We start from the raw sequence: 22,313 nt of genomic DNA, 5'->3' as shown, positions 1-22,313 counted from the left end.
CATGCGTGAAAGTTGCTGATATCGTCCCGTGACTTGAACGGGATATGTCATTTTTTAAATTTGTGTGAACTGTCCCTTTAACATCCATCTGTTAGTATACTCCTTTCTGTACATTCTTTATGGTACCATAAAGCCTCCTCAGAAACAATGCCCACCCTCGGTGTACTGTTGTTATGCTGTCCCTGTTAACATAATTACTATGTAAATACATTGCTTTTGCTTCAGTTCATGTGAAGTTGGCCCAAAAAGAGATGTAGGGTTKCATTTACTCTTGTTGGTGGGGTTTGATGCTTGCTGCCCTTTAAACTGCCCTTCGGGGCATAGTACAGTACAATCTAGTACAGTATGTCTGTCTCTCTCTCAGCTTTGTTTTCCTGACCATGTGTGCTGTCTGTCCGCTAAATGTTTCCATCAACACAGAATCAAAACTGAACTGAGAGAACAGTAACCTACCTCCTCCATGTTCAATTAAGCGGTATTTACAATGAGTGATGTGTATGTCTGTGGTGAAAGAATAGATAGATCATTCTTGGATGACTGTGACTTCAGTCTGGAGTTCATTATCTTATCGCCAGAGAAACTACTTTGATTTTCATTTTGATGAATAGTTCTATAGATCAAATTGTTTCCACATTGTGGCATTTTGATGACCATACAAATTGGTGCATAGTAATGATAATTTTGTGTGCTGTGCATATTTGAGCGAGGCTATTTGCATTGATTTAGCCTGGAGACTGAGAGAGTGACACACACTGTAAAGACCTGGGTTGAATAGATAGCGACAACCATACAAATGGCTTTGTAGACATCCATGTGATATAAAAGTGAACAATGTAAACACTGTTTTAAAAAGCCAGGATCAATTCAACTGAGCTTGTTTTCTCTTGTTCACTTTACAAACCTAACAAAGGATGACTGATAGGAGCCTGTAACTCCACAACATTGGCCTACTAATTTACAAAGCAACACTGACTTAACCTTGATCTCTGTCTTCTGTGTAGGCAAGTCTCTTTCTCTGTGTGGGTGTGTGTAAGTAAGACTCTCTTTCTCTCTGTTGGTGTGGGTGGTTGGGTGGGTTTGTGTGTGTGGCCCTTTTCTCCTCTGTTTTCACACTGCAGGGAGCACAAAACTGCAGCATCTGCCAACCATCATCGTACATTGTTATGTGGGCCCACAGAAACTGCTGTTGCCTTTAAAAAATGGCTTCAGCTGAATCTCTGCAAAAAATCACATTCATCTGAATTCGAAAGTTGAGGAATTAGGAACATCTTCCTAACACAGTTATGCCATATTCAGACTTAATAGCTATCGTAAGCAGGCTCATCAACTAACATCAGTTTGTTGCAAATCATCAACAGTGGCACTTCATGCCACCTAATACTCTAACATCGTTCATACATTTTCCTTTTGCCCATTTAGATATTACTCTCTCACTTCGCTACTTTTACTGTACATTTTTGTCTTGGTTTGTGTTATCCGATGAGTGAGCACGGCCATTACCGTTGACTGTTGGTTATTATTTTACTCACACCAGTTGTTGATTTAAGATTGTGAAAATGCCTTGCTTCTGCCAAGTCTAATTTATCACACACCCTAATGTACTCACACATCAACATTTTCAGTTTGAATCTGAACTCTGGCTGAACGCAACTGTTGTTGTTACAGTCACTCCCTGTATTGCTGTGTACAGTAACTGTACTGTTGGGGTGGTGATGGGCACCACCCCAGTAGGCCTATGATTGATAGATAGATAGATAGATAGATAGATAGATAGATAGATGGAAAAGGAAGTGAGTTCAATACTTTTTAGTAATGCAGATTTTTGTTTCTCGGTTTGCATCTCAAATGACACCCAATTCCCTATATAGTGCATTACTTTTGARGCACAATATGGGGAATAGTGATGTAATTGGAGATACTATATAGTGCATTACTTTTGAGGCACAATATGGGGAATAGTGATGTAATTGGAGATACTATATAGTGCATTACTTTTGAGGCACAATATTGGGAATAGTGATGTAATTGGAGATAAAACATGGATCCAGATTTCAGCAAGGGAATATTTCAAATCCAAGTAAAGAGCAGTGTCAACAGAGCCTGTTAAAATAGAACCACAATCTCCAGTGAAACAGTCCCATCTTGTCCTGACATGGGCACTCTGCTGAGGGTCTCATAATGGTTCCAGTGTAATTAAGCAACTTAAATGAAGTAGGGGACATTAAAAGACGAGGACTTTCAAGTAGAGAATGTTTAGGCCAGGTTGGTAATAGACTTGAAGCAGAGTTAGAGAAGGTGACAAGAAGATCCCTCTTCAAGTCTTTCTCTCTTGTCACTTAGATGGTTATATGTTTAGATTATCTCTCCATCTCTCTCTCCATCGGATCTATGCCCTGTGCTTGTGATTTGGACCCTGTGCGCAGCAGCGACACATCTTGCCATTTTAAAATGCCCAGATCCCTGCARCAGTTATACAGTGAAGAAAGCCCTACAGTTTTATAGATGATCTGTTGCCATAGTTACCTTCGCAGAGGAACTAAGTGCTCGTTTCCCACAAACCGAACAAGTGCTCTGGCCTCTCCCTTCTCCCCTCCCCCCGCTCATTGGGTCCCCTGWCTGGGTCATTAGCATAATGACTCACACAGAACCCTCCTCCAAGGGCCACCGTTTGTGGGTTTTGGAATCGTGAATGGAGCCCTGTCGTCGCCAAACAAGTTTGCCTTGTACTGAGGCCTGTAGACATTACATCTCTGTTCTGCTGTTAAGTGACTCTGCTACTCGACTGATGCGCCATTAAGAGGTATTATAGGTAGTACTCTATAGTACGGGTCCCCTGAAGATGGCGCTAATGCATCCTTAATCGTGTTCTCTGAGTCACAGTATTTGATTCAGCCAGCAGTACTCTGCATACTTTAAAGGGCATTGGTTGAATTTATGCTGCAGTGAGAACACACAGACAGCACACAGTTCAGTTCAGCATTGAAGATGTATGCAAAGATATGATGGAGGAGCGTATTTGGGGACTTAACGTTGTATTAAAATCAGGACTGCTTAAGAATCAATTGCCTTTTTTTAAATGCCTACACACTTCAGGGAGGGGAGCCTGTTTACAGTTGGTTGAGCTGGGGCTCCTTTGCAAGGACTTGTTTAGATGTTTCCAGGAAACAGCTTATTTATAAAAATAAAAAATAAAAAAAAGCTGTGATAACAGCTCGGCGACAAACCGAAACGCATGCTGTTTGAAAACATGACTGATGGGGAGGGATGCACCTCGTGGAAAGTAACACAAGGGTAAAGCCAAGGACAGAGTATCTCATCCTTAGGCTGGGTACTTGACTGTTTCTGTTGACAGGAAAGGGATGTAATGATGAGCAGAGCTTTGAGTCTTTGAGTAATCTCTATTCACCGAATAAACAATATCATAAAAAAAMAAAMAAACACGTTGGCTAAAACAGAAACAGACATAACTTCATGAAGTTAACCATGTTTACCCTTTTTTTTTCTCCTCCTCTCAGTTATTTGTAACTTCCGGGGCTCAGTATGTCAGGCCCTGGTTCTGGAGATAGGAGAGACTGTGCAGATCCTGGAGAAGAGTGAAGGTAAGAGCTTCTGAATAACAGTTTATAGAGAATAACAYTGTATAGTATACTCACTTTACCTTCATCTAAAATAAGCACTTTGTGGTTTGTGCGTGTGTGTGTGTGTGTGTAGACATATCAACCAGCTGAACAGGGACTATGAATCTTTGGTTTCTCTTTAGGCTGGTACAGAGGGTTTTCCACCAAGAAGCCTTCAATCAAGGTAAACATATCAGCCTTTTCTTTTAGAATCACACTTTACATTCACTACTTGTATTGCCGCTATTATTGAGAGTGGTCCTGTTAGACCAGACAGCTATCAGCCACTGTTTGTTTGAAGCTATTTACTCACAGCAAAGTGATTCCTCATGCAAACCTCAACCTCAGCATGACAACACTAAGAAATGTAAGCATGTGTGGGCACCGCAATTAGTATGTGTTAGGTGCAATCTACCATATTTTCTCTCCTCCCTCAGTGTGGCAGAGAATACAATGCACAGTTTGGAATGTCTGGAGGCGTTGTATTGGACGAGTAGCGGTACATATACAATCAGAGTTCCACCATTTCTTTGATCAGTTCACCTTCCACACCCACACATACATGCTGATGGATCATCTGTGGTAAATTGTGTTTTACCACTCACACAGAGGCCTACAATGTGGCACTGAGTTTACGTCATCTGGCTTCCAATGAGATGAGTGCAATGGGAGAATACGTTGGAGCTTGCATCTCCGATAAAAGCATGAAGCCATTTGTGTAGAGAGAGAGGGAGAGACCGACCCGTCCACCCACCCACAATCAGGCGTCTCCTGCTCGTACATTCCCTCCAGAGAGCCTGCTCAGGCTGCTGTTCTGACATGCAGTTCCATGTAAACTGGCAAACCTCTCCTCCAGGTAGAGCTCCATTTAACACAAGGTCTCAAAAGGTACAGTAAGAAACAAATGTGTCCTAGCTTTTATACTGTGCCAAGATGCACAGAAATACAACAATAGATCACGAAACGACAAACAGGGTTTCTTTTCGATTTTGATTCGATTACTAAGTGTGCAGGTATTCATCTTATTTTTTCTATGGTATTATTAGTACCTGCCTGCACCTGTGGAMGTTTGTTGGATGTGTACGTACACTATATTTGAACTACATAGGTCCAGTACCTCCAGGCAATGTTCCACTATAGCTGCTGCCATCAATATGTTCTGCACTGCAGTACATGGTAATTATATATTACTGACGCATCCACTTCCGATCCAATCAATTGTTCAGTAAACCATGTTTATAACTGTACCCGTTTCTCCGGCTTCATGTTCCAAATCAAAATGTCTGACACATGATACCAATCACTCAGTATCTTTTATAAAAAACATTTAAAACCCCCCTTTTTCTCCCTAATTTTGATTTTGTCTCTTCGTTGCAACTCCCAAACGGGCTCGGGAGGCGAAGGTCGAGTCATGCGTCCTCTGAAACATGACCAGCCAAACTGCGCCTCTTAACACCCGCCTGCTTAACGCGGAAGCCAGCCGCACTAATGTGTTGGAGGAAACATCGTTCACCTGACGACCGAGGTCAGCCTGGATTCACTAGAGCACAATGAGCCAAGTAAAGCCCCCCCCCCTGACGACGACGCTGGGCCAATCGTGCGCCACCCTATGGGACTCCCGATCACGGCCGGTTGTGATACAGCCCGGGATCAAACCCGGGTCTGTAGTGACGCCTCCAAACCACTGTGTCAYTCTGGAGGCCTCACTCAGTCAGTCAGTATCTTAATAAGCTGTGAAACCAGTGAAGAACCTGTGATACCTTAGCCTGGCCCTGGTCCCAGATCTGTATGTGGTTTACTCCTCTTCAATGTCATGACAGTGATAGACAATACCTCTGCTGTCTCATCATTCTTTTGAGTCGAGCTGAAATAAAAGGTCAGTCAGATTTAGAGTTGTCAGATAACATACTGTTCCAGAAAGACACACTAAAACTCCTCACAATCCTGGCAGATAGCTAGAGGTCTTATGGGATGCGAATGCCCATTCTGCTCTCACTACTCTCATCAGCTAGTTACAGTCCCCCACCAATACGCCTCCATTTTTATGTACTCTTCCTCCCACGCTCCCTCACTTGCCCTCATACTCTCCCTGAGCCGCCACAATTAACTGTSCTCACTGTGCCCAATTCATCACATCTGGCAGATTAGAGCCARAGAGAGGAACTGCAAGGGTGGCAGTTGGCACTGTTCTGTCTCTCATGCCCTTCCCAGCTAAGCGACAATTGGGGCTGAGCTGCTGCATATTCAGTTTGTTTGTGTGTGTGTGTGTCAGAGAGTTGGAGCAGTATTAAAATAGCCACAATCTAAGAGTAGCTTGTTGCTACAGTAGTTTTTCTCTGTCAAGAACTCCGCTCCTCTAACTACTGCTCCACGTTACAGTTGACCAATGCATATCATGTACAACACAGGGACACACACATGCAACATGTGGGACATACTGTTTACATGCATGTAGAGCACAGGACTATGGTCTTCAGTTGCAGCACCTTGCTACATTAAAAAAAAATATACTTCTGCCCTTTCCATCCATCAGGGTATATTCCCAACCACCTATGTCCACCTGAAGAAATCCACAGTCACCAACAGAGGGTGAGTCTCTTTCTGTTAAATCATATGAGCCATGTTTGTCAGAGATACATTCAGGTTTGAAATTATTGGCACCCTTCATAATGACGAGCAAAAACGACTCTATCAAGTGAATAATMCAAATWCTGAGCGATATTRTATGCAAAAACAATGGGGAAATYATGTTATTTTACTACARAAAATCATGAAACTAAAAAAGATAAGGGTCAAAGTTATTGGCACCCCTCTGTTCARTACTCCAGCACCCTCCCCTTGCGAGGATAACGACCCTGAGCCTTTTTCTAAAATGTTTTATGAGATTGGAGAACACAGTGGGAGGGATCTTAGACTATTCCTCCATATATAATCTTTCCACATCCTAGTTATCCTTCGTCTGAGCTTATGGACTGCCCTCTTAAACCCCATTGAAAACCTGTTATTTGAATTTAAGTCCGGAGACTGAGATGGCCATTGCGAAATGTTGATTTTTAACTATTTATTTCTGGACTTTGATGTGTGCTTGGGTTATTATTATCGTCTTGCTGGAAGATCCACTTGCGGCCAAGTTTCAGCCTCCTAGCAGAGGCAACCAGGTTTTTGGCTAAAATGTTCTGGTACTTTGTGAAGTTCATGATGCCGTTTGCTAAATGTTATTGGCACTTGGATTGGAACTGGTGCTCTGCTCGCAAATATATCTTACAGCATGACAATATCCCCAAGCCCACATCAAAATTCACAAAACAATTGTTAATTGACCACAAAAATCAACGTTTTGCAATGGCTAACTCAGTCTCTGGACTTAAACCCCGTTGAAAACCTGTGGTTTCAATTGAAGGGGGAAGTCCATAAGTACAGACGAAGGGTTTTAAGGATCTGGAAAGATTCTGTATGGAGGAATRGTCTAAGATCCCTCCCAATGTTCTCCAATCTCAGAAATATTTTTTTTAAAAGGCGCAGTGTTATCCTCGCAAGGGGAGGGTGCTGGAGTATTGAAAACATGAGTGCCAATAGTATTGCCCCCTTATCTTTTCGAGATTAAAAAAATAATAATAATAATCTTTCTCTGAGAAATTGTATAATATAATTGCCCTTTTTTTGTTGTTGCATACAACAGCTCAGTATTTGTATTTATTTTTTGCTCAGCTTTATCAAGGGTGCCAATAATTTCAGGTATAAGGTGGAGAATCACTGGTTATTGGAAGCCAAARGAAGCTCTATCTTTTCCACAACATATTGTAGAGCTGCCATTGGGTAAGATTTATTAATCAACAATGGGGTGGTGTGTACATGTCCCACCCATTTCTGTTGCCTCATTTCCCTCATCACTGATCTGTGAGGATCTGTAATTCAAYGGCATTAGTTCTGCTCTGCCAGTGAAGCATGCTCCCACACACACACACACTGCTCTCCCACGGACACACACGACACCAGTGGTCATCCGAGTTGTGCTGCTGTTTAAGGCACAAAAGCTGTTCATGGCAGTGGAAGCAGAGAGAGGGCAGTGCAAAGAGGGAGGCAGGCAAGCTCTTATACCAGCCAGTGTTGATGAAGATTAGATCTGCAGGCAGGGATCAGTGACAGTGTGGACCGGGAGGATAGTTCATAGTGTTATATCACCACCCTCCAGTGCACTTATAACACACATTCAGAGAGCTCTCGTTTGCTTCTAAAACAATTATAGGTGCAGACTTGGAAATTGTCATTATTACACTTCCCCGCTCAAAGGGTTGAACTTGGGAAATGTGCATTGCAGTTTAGCCTGGTTATTGATATGAAAACACCTACAGGTTCTCCCAGTGCATCAGAGCTATAGAGTATCATTCTGACTTGTTATGTAATGGATGGACTGTCTTGTGTTTTTAACTAGACACGTTTTCTATAGAACAAATGAATGCTTGACACAATTGGGGTATTTTAATGTAGGCAATACATAGTAGACCATTATGGAATCCAAAGCCAGAGTGCAGAGAACCACATTTCACAACATAAGCTGGCTATCTTCTCCTTTTCTCCTGCTTAAGGTCTTTCTCTTGTCTTCCATTTAGTCTCGTGGTTGGCACTCTGAAATATAAATTGTCTGTTGTGGTTTTGCTCTAGTGATCCTTTATAATCCTAATTTCACAATTGAGTGAAATGTAGTTTTTCATCATGAAAGAGTTATGTCATTACAGTGCCAGCACAGGGCAGTGATCTAAGTGTGTGTGTGTTGGTTCGCTCATTTGTGGTTTTTTTTTCTCTCTATTTGTACTGTAGGCAGATATGTCTGTCTCTGTCTAATCTTTAGGTTTTCGAGTGTCTGACTCTGTTTCTATAACTGTGTGTGTGTGTCTCACCCTAGGCTGTGTGAGACGGTGGTGCCTCTGGAAGACCCTATTATCACTGAGACCACCTCCACCCTGCAGGAATGGGGCGTGCTATGGAAGCAACTCTACGTGGTCAGTAATCGCCTCACTTCTCACTGGGAAACCTCTGTCTAGCTTTGAGAAAACACTGACTCCATTTAAATGCAACGTACAGGGTTAGAAGAGTGGTTGATCAGAAAGGGAAAGAGGAAAGGAGCTGCACCCACCCCTGCTTGACATACTTAGCTCAAAAGATTTGATGAGATATACATTTTTACCTGCAGTATGCAGTGTTCACCTCATTCAATAGCTGAAAAAGCCATGTCTATTTGCAAAAGACTGGGGATAGCAAAAACCATTGGGGTTGAACATACTGTATATACATCATCATCAGCCTCCCACTGTATAAATGTTTATAGAGACCTAAATATACCCTAATCTTGCTAAGTGTGGAGGGGGCAGGAGGATATACGTAGCTGAGGTTTGACCTGAGCAGAGGGAGGGAGATTTTGTTGAGCTTGGCTGGCAGCAACTTTTTACATAACCTGTCACTGAGGACTGCTTATGCTCAGAGCAGCCAAGGAGCCTAGGGCAAGACTGTGGTGATGTAACTTCCTGTCAAGCACAMCAAATTCGAACCACTGATTTAACACTACTCATTTCGGGCACTCACTCTGCCCCCCTGTGTGGTAGCCAGTCACCACGGTTACCATCCATAAAAACAGGATGTATCAGTGGCTAAATCAGGGTTGTCAAACTCATTTTGCCCCGGGGGCCGCATTCGTGCACTGAAAATTGGTTATATTTCCTCATATACAGTGGGGAGAACAAGTATTTGATACACTGACAATTTTGCAGGTTTTCCTACTTACAAAGCATGTAGAGGTCTGTAATTTTTATCATACGTACACTTCAACTGTGAGAGAMGGAATCTAAAACAAAAATCCAGAAAATCACATTGTATGATTTTTAATTAATTAATTTGCATTTTATTGCATGACATAAGTATTTGATACATCAGAAAAGCAGAACTGAATATTTGGTACAGAAACCTTAGTTTGCAATTACAGAGATCATACGTTTCCTGTAGTTCTTGACCAGGTTTGCACACACTGCAGCAGGGATTTTGGCCCCTCCATACAGACCTTCTCCAGATCCTTCAGGTTTCGGGGCTGTCGCTGGGCAATACGGACTTTCGGCTCTCCAAAGATTTTCTATTGGGTTCAGGTCTGGAGACTGGCTAGGCCACTCCAGGACTTGAGATGCTTCTTACGGAGCCACTCCTTAGTTGCCCTGGCTGTGTGTTTCGGTGTGTGTCATGCTGGAAGACCCAGCCACGACCCATCTTCAATGCTCTTACTGAGGGAAGGAGGTTGTTGGTCAAGATCTCGCGATACATGGCCCCATCCATCCTCCCTTCAATACGGTGCAGTCGTCCTGTCCCCTTTGCAGAAAAGCATCCCCAAAGAATGATGTTTCCACCTCCATGCTTCACGGTTGGGATGGTGTTTCTGGGTTGTACTCATCCTTCTATTCCTCCAAACACGGCGAGTGGAGTTTAGAGCAAAAAGCTCTTTTTTGTCTCATCAGACCACATGACCTTCTCCCATTCCTCCTCTGGATCATCCAGATGGTCATTGGCAAACTTCAGACGGGCCTGGACATGCGCTGGCTTGAGCAGGGGGACCTTGCGTGCGCTGCAGGATTTTAATCCATGACGGCGTAGTGTGTTACTAATGGTTTCTTTGAGACTGTGGTCCCAGCTCTCTTCAGGTCATTGACCAGGTCCTGCCGGTAGTTCTGGGCTGATCCCTCACATTCCTCATGATCATTGATGCCCACGAGGTGAGATCGTGCATGGACCCCAGACCGAGGGTGATTGACCGTCATCTTGAACTCTTTCCATTTTCTAATAATTGTGCCAACAGTTGTTGCCTTCTCACCAAGCTGCTTGGCTATTGTCCTGTAGCCCATCCCAGCCTTGTACAGGTCTACAATTTATCCCTGATGTCCTTACACAGCTCTCTGGTCTTGGCATTGTGGAGAGGTTGGAGTCTGTTTGATTGAGTGTGTGGACAGGTGTCTTTTATACAGGTAACGAGCTCAAACAGGTGCAGTTAATACAGGTAATGAGTGGAGAACAGGAGGGCTTCTTAAAGAAAAACTAACAGGTCTGTGAGAGCCGGAATTCTTACTGGTTGGTAGGTGATCAAATACTTATGTCATGGCAATAAAATGCAAATTAATTACTTAAAAATCATACAATGTGATTTTCTGGATTTTTGTTTTAGATTCCGTCTCTCACAAGTTGAAGTGTACCTATGATAAAAATGACAGACCTCTACATGCTTTGTAAGTAGGAAAACCTGCAAAATCGGCAGTGTATCAAATACTGTTCTCCCCACTGTATAGTATATATATATATATATATATATATATATATAAAATTGTCGTATATCCATCGTTCTTGGAATTTTTATGCTCCTTGACTTTCTAGCTTTCATTTCGGTGATTATTAGTGAACTGGACACAGTGAAGAAACTGTAATAATGTAGGTCCATTATCATTTCTACACGGTTTGGATTTGATTTGAGTCATTTGCAAGTATATATATTCTTGGAATATTATTTATAACTCGTGGGCCGGATTAGACCCCCTTGCAGGTTAGATCTGGCCCCCACGCCATATGTTTGACACCCCTGGGCTAGATGTTTACACATTTTATTTGTTTTCCTTTCATGTTTTGCGCTCAAGGGATATTGCAATTAGAATGCATCGTGGTACCTCGGGGAGCGATGGCCTTTGAATTAGTGTGTATCTGTTGTAATGTACATAATTAGTCCTCACAGAACAGCCGACCGAGAGGCCTAATCGGCTCTGACTAAAATCGTTGTTTTCCTACAGCCACCAGCAGGTTGAGAACATGGAATGTTTACCCTCATTAAATGTACATGAGCGTTGTCGATGCGGTTAAACTTTGCACTTATATAAACAAACCTGGGAGGTAGTCTGGGCTTGTCAGGCAAATGGGAGGAATATAAAATGCTTCAATTAAAAGTGCTGTCCTTAATCATAGAGAAAAACTAATTTTGCTGATGAAACCCTGTAAGGACTGAGTAGGACATATATTTTTATTTGTATAATTAATTGTGATGGTACTATAGCTCTATCTGTGGATCTCATGTGGTAACTATGTCGCCTCCAGTAGAAAAGAAAGACCCTTGTTGGTTGTTTGGAACAGAGAAACGGGTTTCACTGAACGCCCATTTTCTTTTATGGCTGTATAAGTTCCTGCCTAAGTTATTTCATGACACAGCCATGTTAGTGTGTTTCATTAACACTCATTACAGTCTCATAACCCTGACCTTCTACTACTGTCATGAGGAACACTTGCAATCTAACAGCACCTAGTTGCCTAGTTGTGTGTCTCCATAATGGAAGACTATTTAAAACCATGGATTGAATCATGAGGGTGCCTGGAGCTGGAGTTGCTGTTACTTCCATAGCAGACCAGGGAACTCTCATAAGAATAGAGATGCTAACATAGAAATGTCAGAGTCCAGACCAATATAGACATACTGTATTGTGGGAATGTCCAAGAGCCAATGTGTAATGTTACATGTATGTTTTGATCATATTGTTGTGTGTGTGTGATCCCCACAGAAGCACAAGGTGGACCTGTTCCAMAAGCTGCGTCATGTGATGAATGAGCTCATTGACCTGCGTCGGCAGCTCATCCAGGGTCACCTGGCCCAGGACCAGACCAGAGAGATCAAACGCCACATAACCGTGCGCCTGGACTGGGGCAACGAGTGAGTTGATGTAGTGTAGCGCATGGGCCAGGGCCCATATCATGTTTGTGTGTGCATTTGTAATACCGTCTGTATCCTGCTACAGAACATAATGTCGATGTAATGTATTGACACGGTCATTTAGCAGATTTGTTTATACAAAGCGATTCCTAGATAATCTATACAGTGGGTATCATAACTATTCACCCCCCGCCCCCCTTGGATTTATTTTTTATTTTTATGACTAATATACCTTGATTACAAGGCCCTCCCTCGCTCTCCCTTTGTCAAATCAGATACCGCCTCCGTTCTGCTCCTCCCCACCTATAGGCAGAATACCACCTCCCGTGGTAAGGATTGTTCAACGTTAATCTGACCAATCKGAATCTAAGCTTCAAGATTGTTTTGATCACGCGGACTGGGAAATATTCCCGGGTCGCCTCTGAGAATAGTATCGACGTATACACTGACTCGGGAAGGGCATAGAGGATGTTGATCCCACTGTGACGATTAGATACTTATCCGAACCAAAAAACTTGGATCGATGGCAGCATTCATGCAAAAATGAAAGCCCAAATTACCACAGTTAACCATGGCAATGTGTTTGGGAACATTGACGTGTACAAACAGACCAGCTACGGACTCCGTGAGGCAATCAGAGGCAAAACGGGACTTGCGCTGAATGTACAAAACATTAAGGACACCTTCCTAATATTGAGTCATTCACCCCCCTTTTGCCCTCAGAACAGCCTCAATTCGGCTGTGCATGGACTCTACAAGGTGTCGAAAGCATTTCACAGGGATGCTGGCCCTTGTTGACTCCAATGTTTCTCACAGTTGTGTCAAGTTGGCTGGATTTCCATGATTTTTGGGTGGTAGACCATTCTTGACACACATGGGAAACTGTTGAGCGTGAAAAACCCAGCAGTGTTGCAGTTCTTGACACAAAACCAGTGCGCCTGGCAACCTACTACCATATCCCATTCAAAGGCACTTAAATATTTTGTCTTGCCCATTCACCCTCTGAATGGCACACAAACACAATCAATGTCTCAATTGTCACAAGGCTTAAAAATCCTTCTTTAACCTGTCTCCTCCCCTCCATCTACACTGATTGGAGTGTATTTAACAAGTGACATCAATAAGGGATCATAGCTGTCACCAGGATTCACCTGGTCAGTCTTATGGAAAGAGCAGGTATCTTTAATGGTTTGTACACTCAGTGTATGTGGCAGGGACTCCAGACAATCACGGATTATAAAGGGAAAGCCAGTCACGTTGCAGACACCGACACCTCGCTCCCGGACGAGCTAAACACCTTCGCCTGCTTCGAGGACTGTGTGCTCTCATTCTCCATGGCCGACGTGAGTAAGTGATTTAAGGGTGTTAAACCTCGCCGGCCCAGATGTCTTCTCAGAGCAAATGCAGACCAGCTGGCTGGAGTTTAAAGAAATATTCAATATCTCCATATCACCATCTGTTGTCCCCACTYGCTTCAAGATGTCAACCATTGTTCCTGTACCCAAGAAATTGAAGGTAACTGAACTAAATTACTATTGTCCCATAGCACTCACTTCTGTCATTATATATTTTTTATTTTACCTTTATTTAACTAGGCAAGTCAGTTAAGAACAAATTMTTATTTACAATGACGGCCTAGGAATAGTGGGTTAACTGCCTTGTTCAGGGGCAGAACAGCTCAGCCTTCAACACCATAGTGCCCTCCCAAGCTCATCACTGAGCTCAGGGCCCTGGGACTTAACCCCTCTGTGTGCAACTGGGTCCTGGACTTCCTGATGGGAYGACCCCAAGTGATGAAGGTAGGCAACAACCACTCTGCCATGCTGATGCTCAACACGGGGGCGCCATAGGGGTGCGTGCTCAGCCCCCTCCTGTACTTCCTGTTCACCCATGACTGCATGGCCACCCATGTCTCCAACTCAATCTTCAAGGTTGCTGACAACACAACCGTGGTAGGCATGATTACCAACAATGAYCAGACAGCCTACAAGGAAGAGGTGAGAGCCCTAGTGGAGTGGTGCCAGGAGAATTAACACTTTCTCAACGTCAACATAATGAAGGAGCTGATCGTGGACTACAGGAGAGGGCAGAAAATACGCCCCAATCCACATTGATGGGGCTGCAGTGGAGAGAGTCAAAAGCTTCAAGTACATCTACGTGGATATCACTGACAACCAGAATTGGTCCCTTCACACAGACAGAATGGTGATGAAGGTGCACCAGCGCCTTTTCAACCTCAGGAGGCTGGGGATATTTGGCCTGGCCCCTAAGACCCTCACGAACTTCTACAGATGCATCATAGAGAGCATCCTGTCGGGCTGCACCGTCTGCAACCGCAGGGCTCTCCAGAGGGTGGAGTCTGACATCAGTCTCACGCATCACTGGGGGCACACTGCCTGGCCTACAGCACATCTACAGCACCCAGTGTCACAGGAAGTCCAAGAACATCATCAAGGACCTGAGCCACGGCCTGTTCATCCCGCTATCATCTTGAACTGGCTCTCTTGAGGACCGCCACAGGAAAGGAAGACCCAGAGTTACCTCTGCTGCAGAGGATACGTTCATTAGAGTTAACTGCACCTCAGATTGCAGCCCAAATAAATGCTTCACAGAGTTCAAGTAACAGACACATCTCAACATCAACTGTTCAGAGGAGACTGCGTGTATCAGGCCTTCATGGTTGAATTTCTGGAAAGAAACCACTACGAAAGGACACCAATAAGATAAGACTTGTTTGGGCCAAGAAACACGAGCAGTGGACATCTGTCCTTTGTACAATGACCCAACGTACCTCGAGGCCCCCGTGAACTTAAGACACAATCTGACCAACGAAGGACAGAGTGATGGAGTGCTTCATCAGATTATCTGCCTCCACAATCACACGACCTCAACCCAATTGAGATGGTTTGGGATGAGTTGTACCGCGGAGTGAAGGAAAAGCAGCCAACAAGTGCTCAGTATATGTTGGAACTCCTTCAAGACTGTTGGAAAAGCATTTGAGGTGAAGCTGGTTGAGAGAATGCCAAGAGTGTGCAAAGCTGTCATCAGGGCAGCAGTGTGGCTACTTTAAGAATCTAAAATATATTTTATTTAACATTTTTTTTGGTCACTACATGATTCCATATGTGTTATTCATAGTTTTTGATGTCTTACTATTATTCACAATATAGAAAATAGTAAAAATAAAGAAAAACCCTTGGATGAGTAGGTGTGTCCAAAATTTTGAGCTTACTGTGTGGCTGAAGTATTCATACCCCTTGACTTATATTCAACATTTTGTTGTTATAGCCTTAATAAAAAAATGTATTAAATTGTTGTTTTTTCCTCACCCATTTACACACAATATCCCATAATGACAAAGTGAAAAGATGTTTTTATTTTATATTTTAGCACGTTTATTGAATTGAAAATGAAAATACAGAAATATCTCATTTCAATTAGTATTCACACCCTTGAATCAATACATGTTAGAATCACCTTTGGCAGCGATAACAGCTGTGAGTCCTTCTGGGTATGCCTCTAAGAGCTTTGCACACCTGGATTGTACAATATTTGCATATTTCTTGTTAAAGATTCATCCAGCTCTGCCAAGTTGGTTGTTGATCATTGCTAGACATCCATTTAAGTCTTGCCATAGATTTTCAAGAACGATTTCAGTCAAAACCGTAACTAAGCCACTCCAGGATATTCATTGTCTTCTTAGTAAGCAACTCCAGTTATATTTGGCCTTGTGTTTTAGGTTATTGTCCTGCTAAACGATGAATTTGTCTTCCAGTGTCTATTCGAAATGAGACTGAACCAGTTTTTCCTGTAGATTTTGCCTGTGCTTAGCGCTCTTACATTTATTTTTATCCTAAAAAAAACTCCTAGTCCTTGACGATCACAAGCATACCCATAAAATGATGCGGCACCACCATGCTTGAAAATATGAGGGTACTCAGGGATGTGTTGTATTGGATTTGCCTCAAACTAATTCTTTGTATTCAGAACATAAGGTGAATTTCTTTGCCACATTTTTTGCAGTTTTACTTTAGTGCCTTATTGCAAACAGGATGCTTGTTTTGAATAATTTGAATTCTATACAGGCGTCCTTCTTTTCACTGTCATTTATGTTGTATTGTGGTCTAACTGCAATGTTGTTGATCCATCCTTAGTTTTCTCCATATCACAGCCGTTAAACTCGAACTGTTTTAGTCACGATTGGCCTCATGGAGAATCTCTGAGCGGTTCCTTCTTCGTCTCAGACAACTGAGTTAGAAGACACCTTTATCTTTGCAGTGACTGGGTTGTACCACAACAAAATGTGGAAAATGTCAAGGGGTGTGAATACTTACTGAAAGCACTGTATATTTATATACAAATATGTGTTTATTTATGTATGTATATACACTGCTCAAAAAAATAAAGGGAACACTTAAACAAACACAATGTAACTCCAAGTCAATCACACTTCTGTGAAATCAAACTGTCCACTTAGGAAGCAACACTGATTGACAATAAATTTCACATGCTGTTGTGCAAATGGAATAGACAAAAGGTGGAAATTATAGGCAATTAGCAAGACACCCTCAATAAAGAGTGGTTCTGCAGGTGGTGACCACAGACCACTTCTCAGTTCCTATGCTTCCTGGCTGATGTTTTGGTCACTTTGAATGCTGGCGGTGTTTTCACTCTAGTGTAGCATGAGACGGAGTCTACAACCCACACAAGTGGCTCAGTAGTGCAGCTCATCCAGGATGGCACATCAATGCGAGCTGTGGCAAGAAGGTTTGCTGTGTCTGTCAGCGTAGTGTCCAGAGCATGGAGGCGCTACCAGGAGACAGGGCCAGTACATCAGGAGATGTGGAGGAGGCCGTAGGAGGCAACACCCAGCAGCAGGACCGCTACCTCCGCCTTTGTGCAAGGAGGAGCACTGCCAGAGCCCTGCAAAATGACCTCCAGCAGGCCACAAATGTGCATTTGCGCCTTCAAGTTGGATGGGTTCCGCTGGTGTACAGAATCTTTAAGTCATATCACAGATTTTCAATTGGATTGAGGTCTGGGCTTTGACTAAGCCATTCCAAGACATTAAATTTCCCCTTAAACCACTCAAGTGTTGCTTTAGCAGTATGCTTAGGGTCATTGTCCTGCTGGAAGGTGAACCTCCGTCCCAGTCTCAAATCTCTGGAAGACTGAATCAAGTTTCCCTCAAGAATTTCCCTGTATTTAGAGCCATCCATCGTGCCTTCATTTCTGACCAGTTTCCCATTCCCTGCCGATGGAAAAACATCCTCACCGCATGATGCTTGCCACCCACATGCTTCACTGTGGGGATGGTGTTCTCGGGTTGATGAGAGGTGTTGGGTTAGCGCCAGACAGCATTTTCCTTGATGGCCAAAAAGCTGAATTTTAGWCTYATCTGACCAGAGTACCTTCTTCCATATGTTTGGGGAGTCTCCCACATTTACTTTTGGCAAACACCAAACGTGTTTGCTTATTTTTTTTCTTTAAGCAATGGTTTTATTCTGGCCACTTCCGTAAAGCCCAGCTCTGTGGATTGTACTGCTTAAAGTGGTCCTATGGACAGATACTCCAATCTCCACTGTTGACATTTGCAGCTCCTTCAGGGTTATCTCTGGACTCTTTTCTTGCCTCTTTGATTTAATGCCTTCCTTGCCTGGTCTGAGTTTTGGTAGGCGGCCCTCCCTTGGCAGGTTTGTTGGGGTGCCATATTCTTTCAATTTTTTTAAATAATGGCTTTAATGGTGCTCTGTGGTATATCAAAGTTTCTGATATTTTTTAATAACCCAACCATGATCTGTACTTCTCCACAACTTTGTCCCTGACCTGTTTGGAGAGCTCATTGGTCTTCATTGTGCATCTTGCTTGGTGGTGTTGCAGACTCTGGGGCCGTTCAGAAGAGGTGTATAAATATACTGAGATCATGTGACAGATCATGTGACACTTAGATTGCACACAGGTGGACTTTATTTAACTAATTCTGTGATTTCTGAAGGTAATTGGTTGCACCAGATCTTATTTAGGGGCTTCATAGCAAAGGGGGTAAACACGTATGCACGCACCACTTTTCTGTTTATTAAACATTTTTCAGACTTTTTTGAAACATGTAATTTTTCTAATTTCACTTACGCAAAATAGTCCAAATTGGTTATGTCCAATACATGAAATCCAAATAAAAATCTATTTAAATTACAGGKTGTATTGCAACAAATTAGGAAAAACGCCAAGGGGGATGAATACTTTTTGCAAGGCACTGTACTCWTTCAAGGGTTTTTCTTTATTTGGACTATTTTCTACATTGTAAAATAATACTGAAGACATCAAAACTATGAAATAACACATGGAATCATGTAGTATCCAAAAAACCCAAGAGAGAGAATATTACGTGTGCGCATACAATATCACACTCAGCCACCTAGCATCATCCAGTAGAGGCTGAGTGATGACTGAAAACACATGGAGTATTCTTACAACCGTAGGGTTAGACGCCAGTGGTCAGATCACACAACACAGGTTACTCCACATCAGTTTTGTGAATAAAATAGCCGTTACCTCACTCATTACACTAAAAAAGGTTTCTTAAAGGTATTCTGTAAAGACTGAATTCAGGCCTAAGCATGATGTCCACTAACGTCGACCCAAAATCCATTTCATAAGACTAGGGGAAAAGTCCAAGTTGATCAACCGCCTTTTCACATAATTCTTCGCTTGATATGAGGACGGAGCCCAAAGATCTCTCTCTACAGGTGCTACTGGAGTATGGAGCATGGCGCTGGCAAAAATGTTTTAGGGTCCATTTATTTCCTTAGGGCCAACAACAGTGGGGATCATAAGTATTCACCCTCTTTTGTTGCGTTAAAATGTTGGATTGTAATTAGATTTTTTGTGATTTTTATTTTGTCATTTGATCACACACAAAAGTCTCCATGTCAAAATGAAAATAAAAATCTACACTTTTACAACTTAATCATTTAAAAACTAAATTAGGAAGAGGGTCAAATTTAGCATAACAATCAACAAGTTACATGGACTCAATGTGTGAATATATAGGGCTGACATGATTTTTTAAATGACTACCCCTTCTTCGTCCCCCATAATAACAGTGCTTTGGAAAGTATTCAGACCATTCACTTTTCCACATTTTGTAGGTTAGAGCCTTATCCTAAAATGGATTAAATGTTTTTCTTCATCAACCTACACACAAACCAATAAGACAAAGCAAAAGTTGAAAGTTGTTGCTAATTTATATAATTTAAACGAAAAAAGGAATTCACATTTGATAAGTATTCAGACGTTGCTCAGGACTTGTTGAAGCACCTTTGGCAGGATTACAGGCCTCAAGTCTTCTTGGTATGGTAGTAACAGAAGATTGGCAAACCTGTATTTGGGGAGTTTTCTCCATTCTTTTCTCTACAGATCCTCAAGCTCTGTCAGGTTGGATGGGGAGCATTGTGCACAGCTATTTTCAGTTTCTCCAGAGATGTTCGATCAGGTTCAAGTCCGGGCTCTGGATGGGCCATTCAAGGACATTCAGAGACTTGTCCAAGTCGCACCCTGTAATTGTACTTTGTCCTAATTGGAAGGTGAACCTTTGCCCCAGTCTGAGGTCCGAGCACTCTGTGGAGTCAAGGTTTCCATCATCTAGGTACTTTGCTCCTATTCATTCTTTCCCTGATCCGACTATAGTCTCCCAGTCCATGCCGCTGAAAACATTTCCCATAGCCTGATGCTTCCACACCATGCTTCACCGTAGGTGGGTGCAGGTCCCTTTAGAACGTGAACACTTAAGCATTCAGAGCACAAGAGTTCAACTTATTGGTTTCATCAGGACAAGAGAAATGTTGTTTATCATGTCTGACAGTCTTAGGTGTCTTCGCAAACTCCAAGCAGAACTGTCTTGTGCCTTTCACTGAGAGAGGGTTCCGTCTGGCACTGCTACATAAAAGGCCTAATTGGTTGTGTGCTGGACTGCGGAGACGTTTTTGTCCTTGTGGAAGGTTTCTACCATCTCCACAGAGGAACTTCTGGTCTCTGTCGAGTGACATCGGTTCTTCGTCACCATTCTGACCAGGCCCTTCTCCTCCCGACTGTGCTCAGTTTGTCCAAGCAAGCCAGCTCTAAGAAGTCTATGGTGGTTCCACAAACTTACTTCATTTAAGAATGATGGAGGCGTGTGTTCTTGGGTACTTCATCTTGCAGAAATGTTAATGGTACTTCTTCCTTAGATCTGTCTCGACCAATCCTGTCTCGGAAGCTCTGACGATAATTCCTTTCAACCGCATGGTTGGTTTTTGCTCTGAATGACTGCAACTGTGGGCACCTTTATATGACAGGTTGCGCCTCTCCCAATAATGTCAATCAATTGGAATTTTACCACAGGTGCACTCCAGTCAAGTAGTAGAACACTCTAAGGATGCTCAATGGAAACAGGAGATGCACTGTGCAACTTTTTGAGTCTCATAGCAAGAAAAGTCTGAATACTTATGTAAATAAGGGTGTCTTTTGTTTTTAATTACATTTGCTTAACATTCCTCACAAACTGTTTTCGTCTTTGTCATTATGGGGCTATTGTGGTAGATTGCTGAGGCATTGTTTTATTTTATAATTATTGTTCAGAATAAGGCTGTAAAGTAACAATAATGGGAGAAACGTCAAAGGTCCTGAAAACTTTCGAAGGCACTGTCTAACATATGTAAGGTCGCTTTGATCAAGTACTGAATTTCAAGCGCATATTCAACTACAAAGACAGAGGAACACAAATAAAGACATTAAGAAGGATAGCTCAGAACGGACAATGTCAAGACCTGGAAAATTAATATATGACACTACCAGTCAAAAGTTAGGACACATCTACTCATTCAAGGGTTTTCTTTATTTTTACAATTTTCTTACATTGTATAATAATAGTGAAGACATCAAAACTATGAAATAACACATATTGAATCATGTAGTAACCAACAAATCAAAATATATTTTAGATTCTTCAAAGTAGCCACCCTTTGCCTTGACACATTTGGACATACTTGACATTCTCTCAACGCTGTGTGTGTGGTAGTCACCTGAAATGCATTTCATAAACAGGTGTGCCTTGTTAAAAGTTGAATTTGTGGAATTTCTTTCCCCTCTTAATGCGTTTGAGCAATCAGTTGTGTTGTGACAAGGTAGGGGTGTATAGCAGAAGATAGCTTATTTGGTCAAAGACAAAGTCCATATTATGGCAAAGAACAGCTCAAATAACAAAGAGAAATGACGGTGCAATCATCTACTTTAAGACATGAAGGTCAGTCAATCCGTAAAATGTCAAGAACTTTTAAAGTTTATTCAAGTACAGTTGCAAAAACCATCCAGCGCTATGAGATGAAACTGGGCTCTCATGAGAAAGGAAGACCCAGTTACCTCTGCTGCAGAGAATAATTTCATTTAAGTTACAAGCCTCAGAATTGCAGCCCAAATAAATGCTTCAGAGTTCAAGCAACAGGACACATCTCAACATATACTGTTCAGAGGAGACTGCGTTAATCAGGCCTTCACGCGTCTGCATTTCTGCAAAGAAAACCACTACTAAAAGGACACAAATAAGAAGAATAGACTTGCTTGGGCCAAGAGAAAATGTAGCAATGGACATTAGACCGGTGGAAATCTGTCCTTTGGATAATTGAAACCCAGACACACATCCAGGCGTGTGGTAAGGGCTATTTGACCCAGGAGAAGAGTGGGTGCTGCATCAGATGACCTGGCCTCCACATCACCCGACCTCAACCAAATGAGATGGTTTGCAATGAGTTGGACCGCAGAGTGAAGGAAAAAGCAGCCAAACTAGAGGCAAAGGCGTATGTGGGAACTCCTAAAGGACTGTTGGAAAAGAATTCCAGATGAAGATGGTTGAGAGAATACAAAGGAGTTGTGCAAAGCTGTCATCATAGGCAAAGGATGGCTATATGAAGAATTTTAAAATGTATTTTGATTTGTTTAACATA

General features: G+C 42.4%; 1 protein-coding gene across 1 annotated transcript in view; it reads left to right on the top strand.

Moving 5' to 3' along the window:
* LOC111966184 (dedicator of cytokinesis protein 3) overlaps positions 1–22,313 on the top strand; it is an 83,521-nt gene that overhangs the window by 4,287 nt on the left and 56,921 nt on the right. The window contains exons 2-6 of the mRNA XM_023990623.1: positions 3,516–3,599; positions 3,761–3,801; positions 6,151–6,206; positions 8,521–8,617; positions 12,188–12,336. Coding sequence (XP_023846391.1) covers positions 3,516–3,599; positions 3,761–3,801; positions 6,151–6,206; positions 8,521–8,617; positions 12,188–12,336 — 427 coding nt within the window. The remainder of the gene's footprint in view (positions 1–3,515; positions 3,600–3,760; positions 3,802–6,150; positions 6,207–8,520; positions 8,618–12,187; positions 12,337–22,313) is intronic.

The sequence above is a fragment of the Salvelinus sp. IW2-2015 genome, linkage group LG7 (genome assembly GCF_002910315.2).
Source record: "Salvelinus sp. IW2-2015 linkage group LG7, ASM291031v2, whole genome shotgun sequence".
NCBI lineage: Eukaryota > Metazoa > Chordata > Actinopteri > Salmoniformes > Salmonidae > Salvelinus > Salvelinus sp. IW2-2015.
The sequence above is the reverse complement of the archived record's forward strand: the minus strand, read 5'-3'. Positions and strand labels throughout refer to the sequence as shown.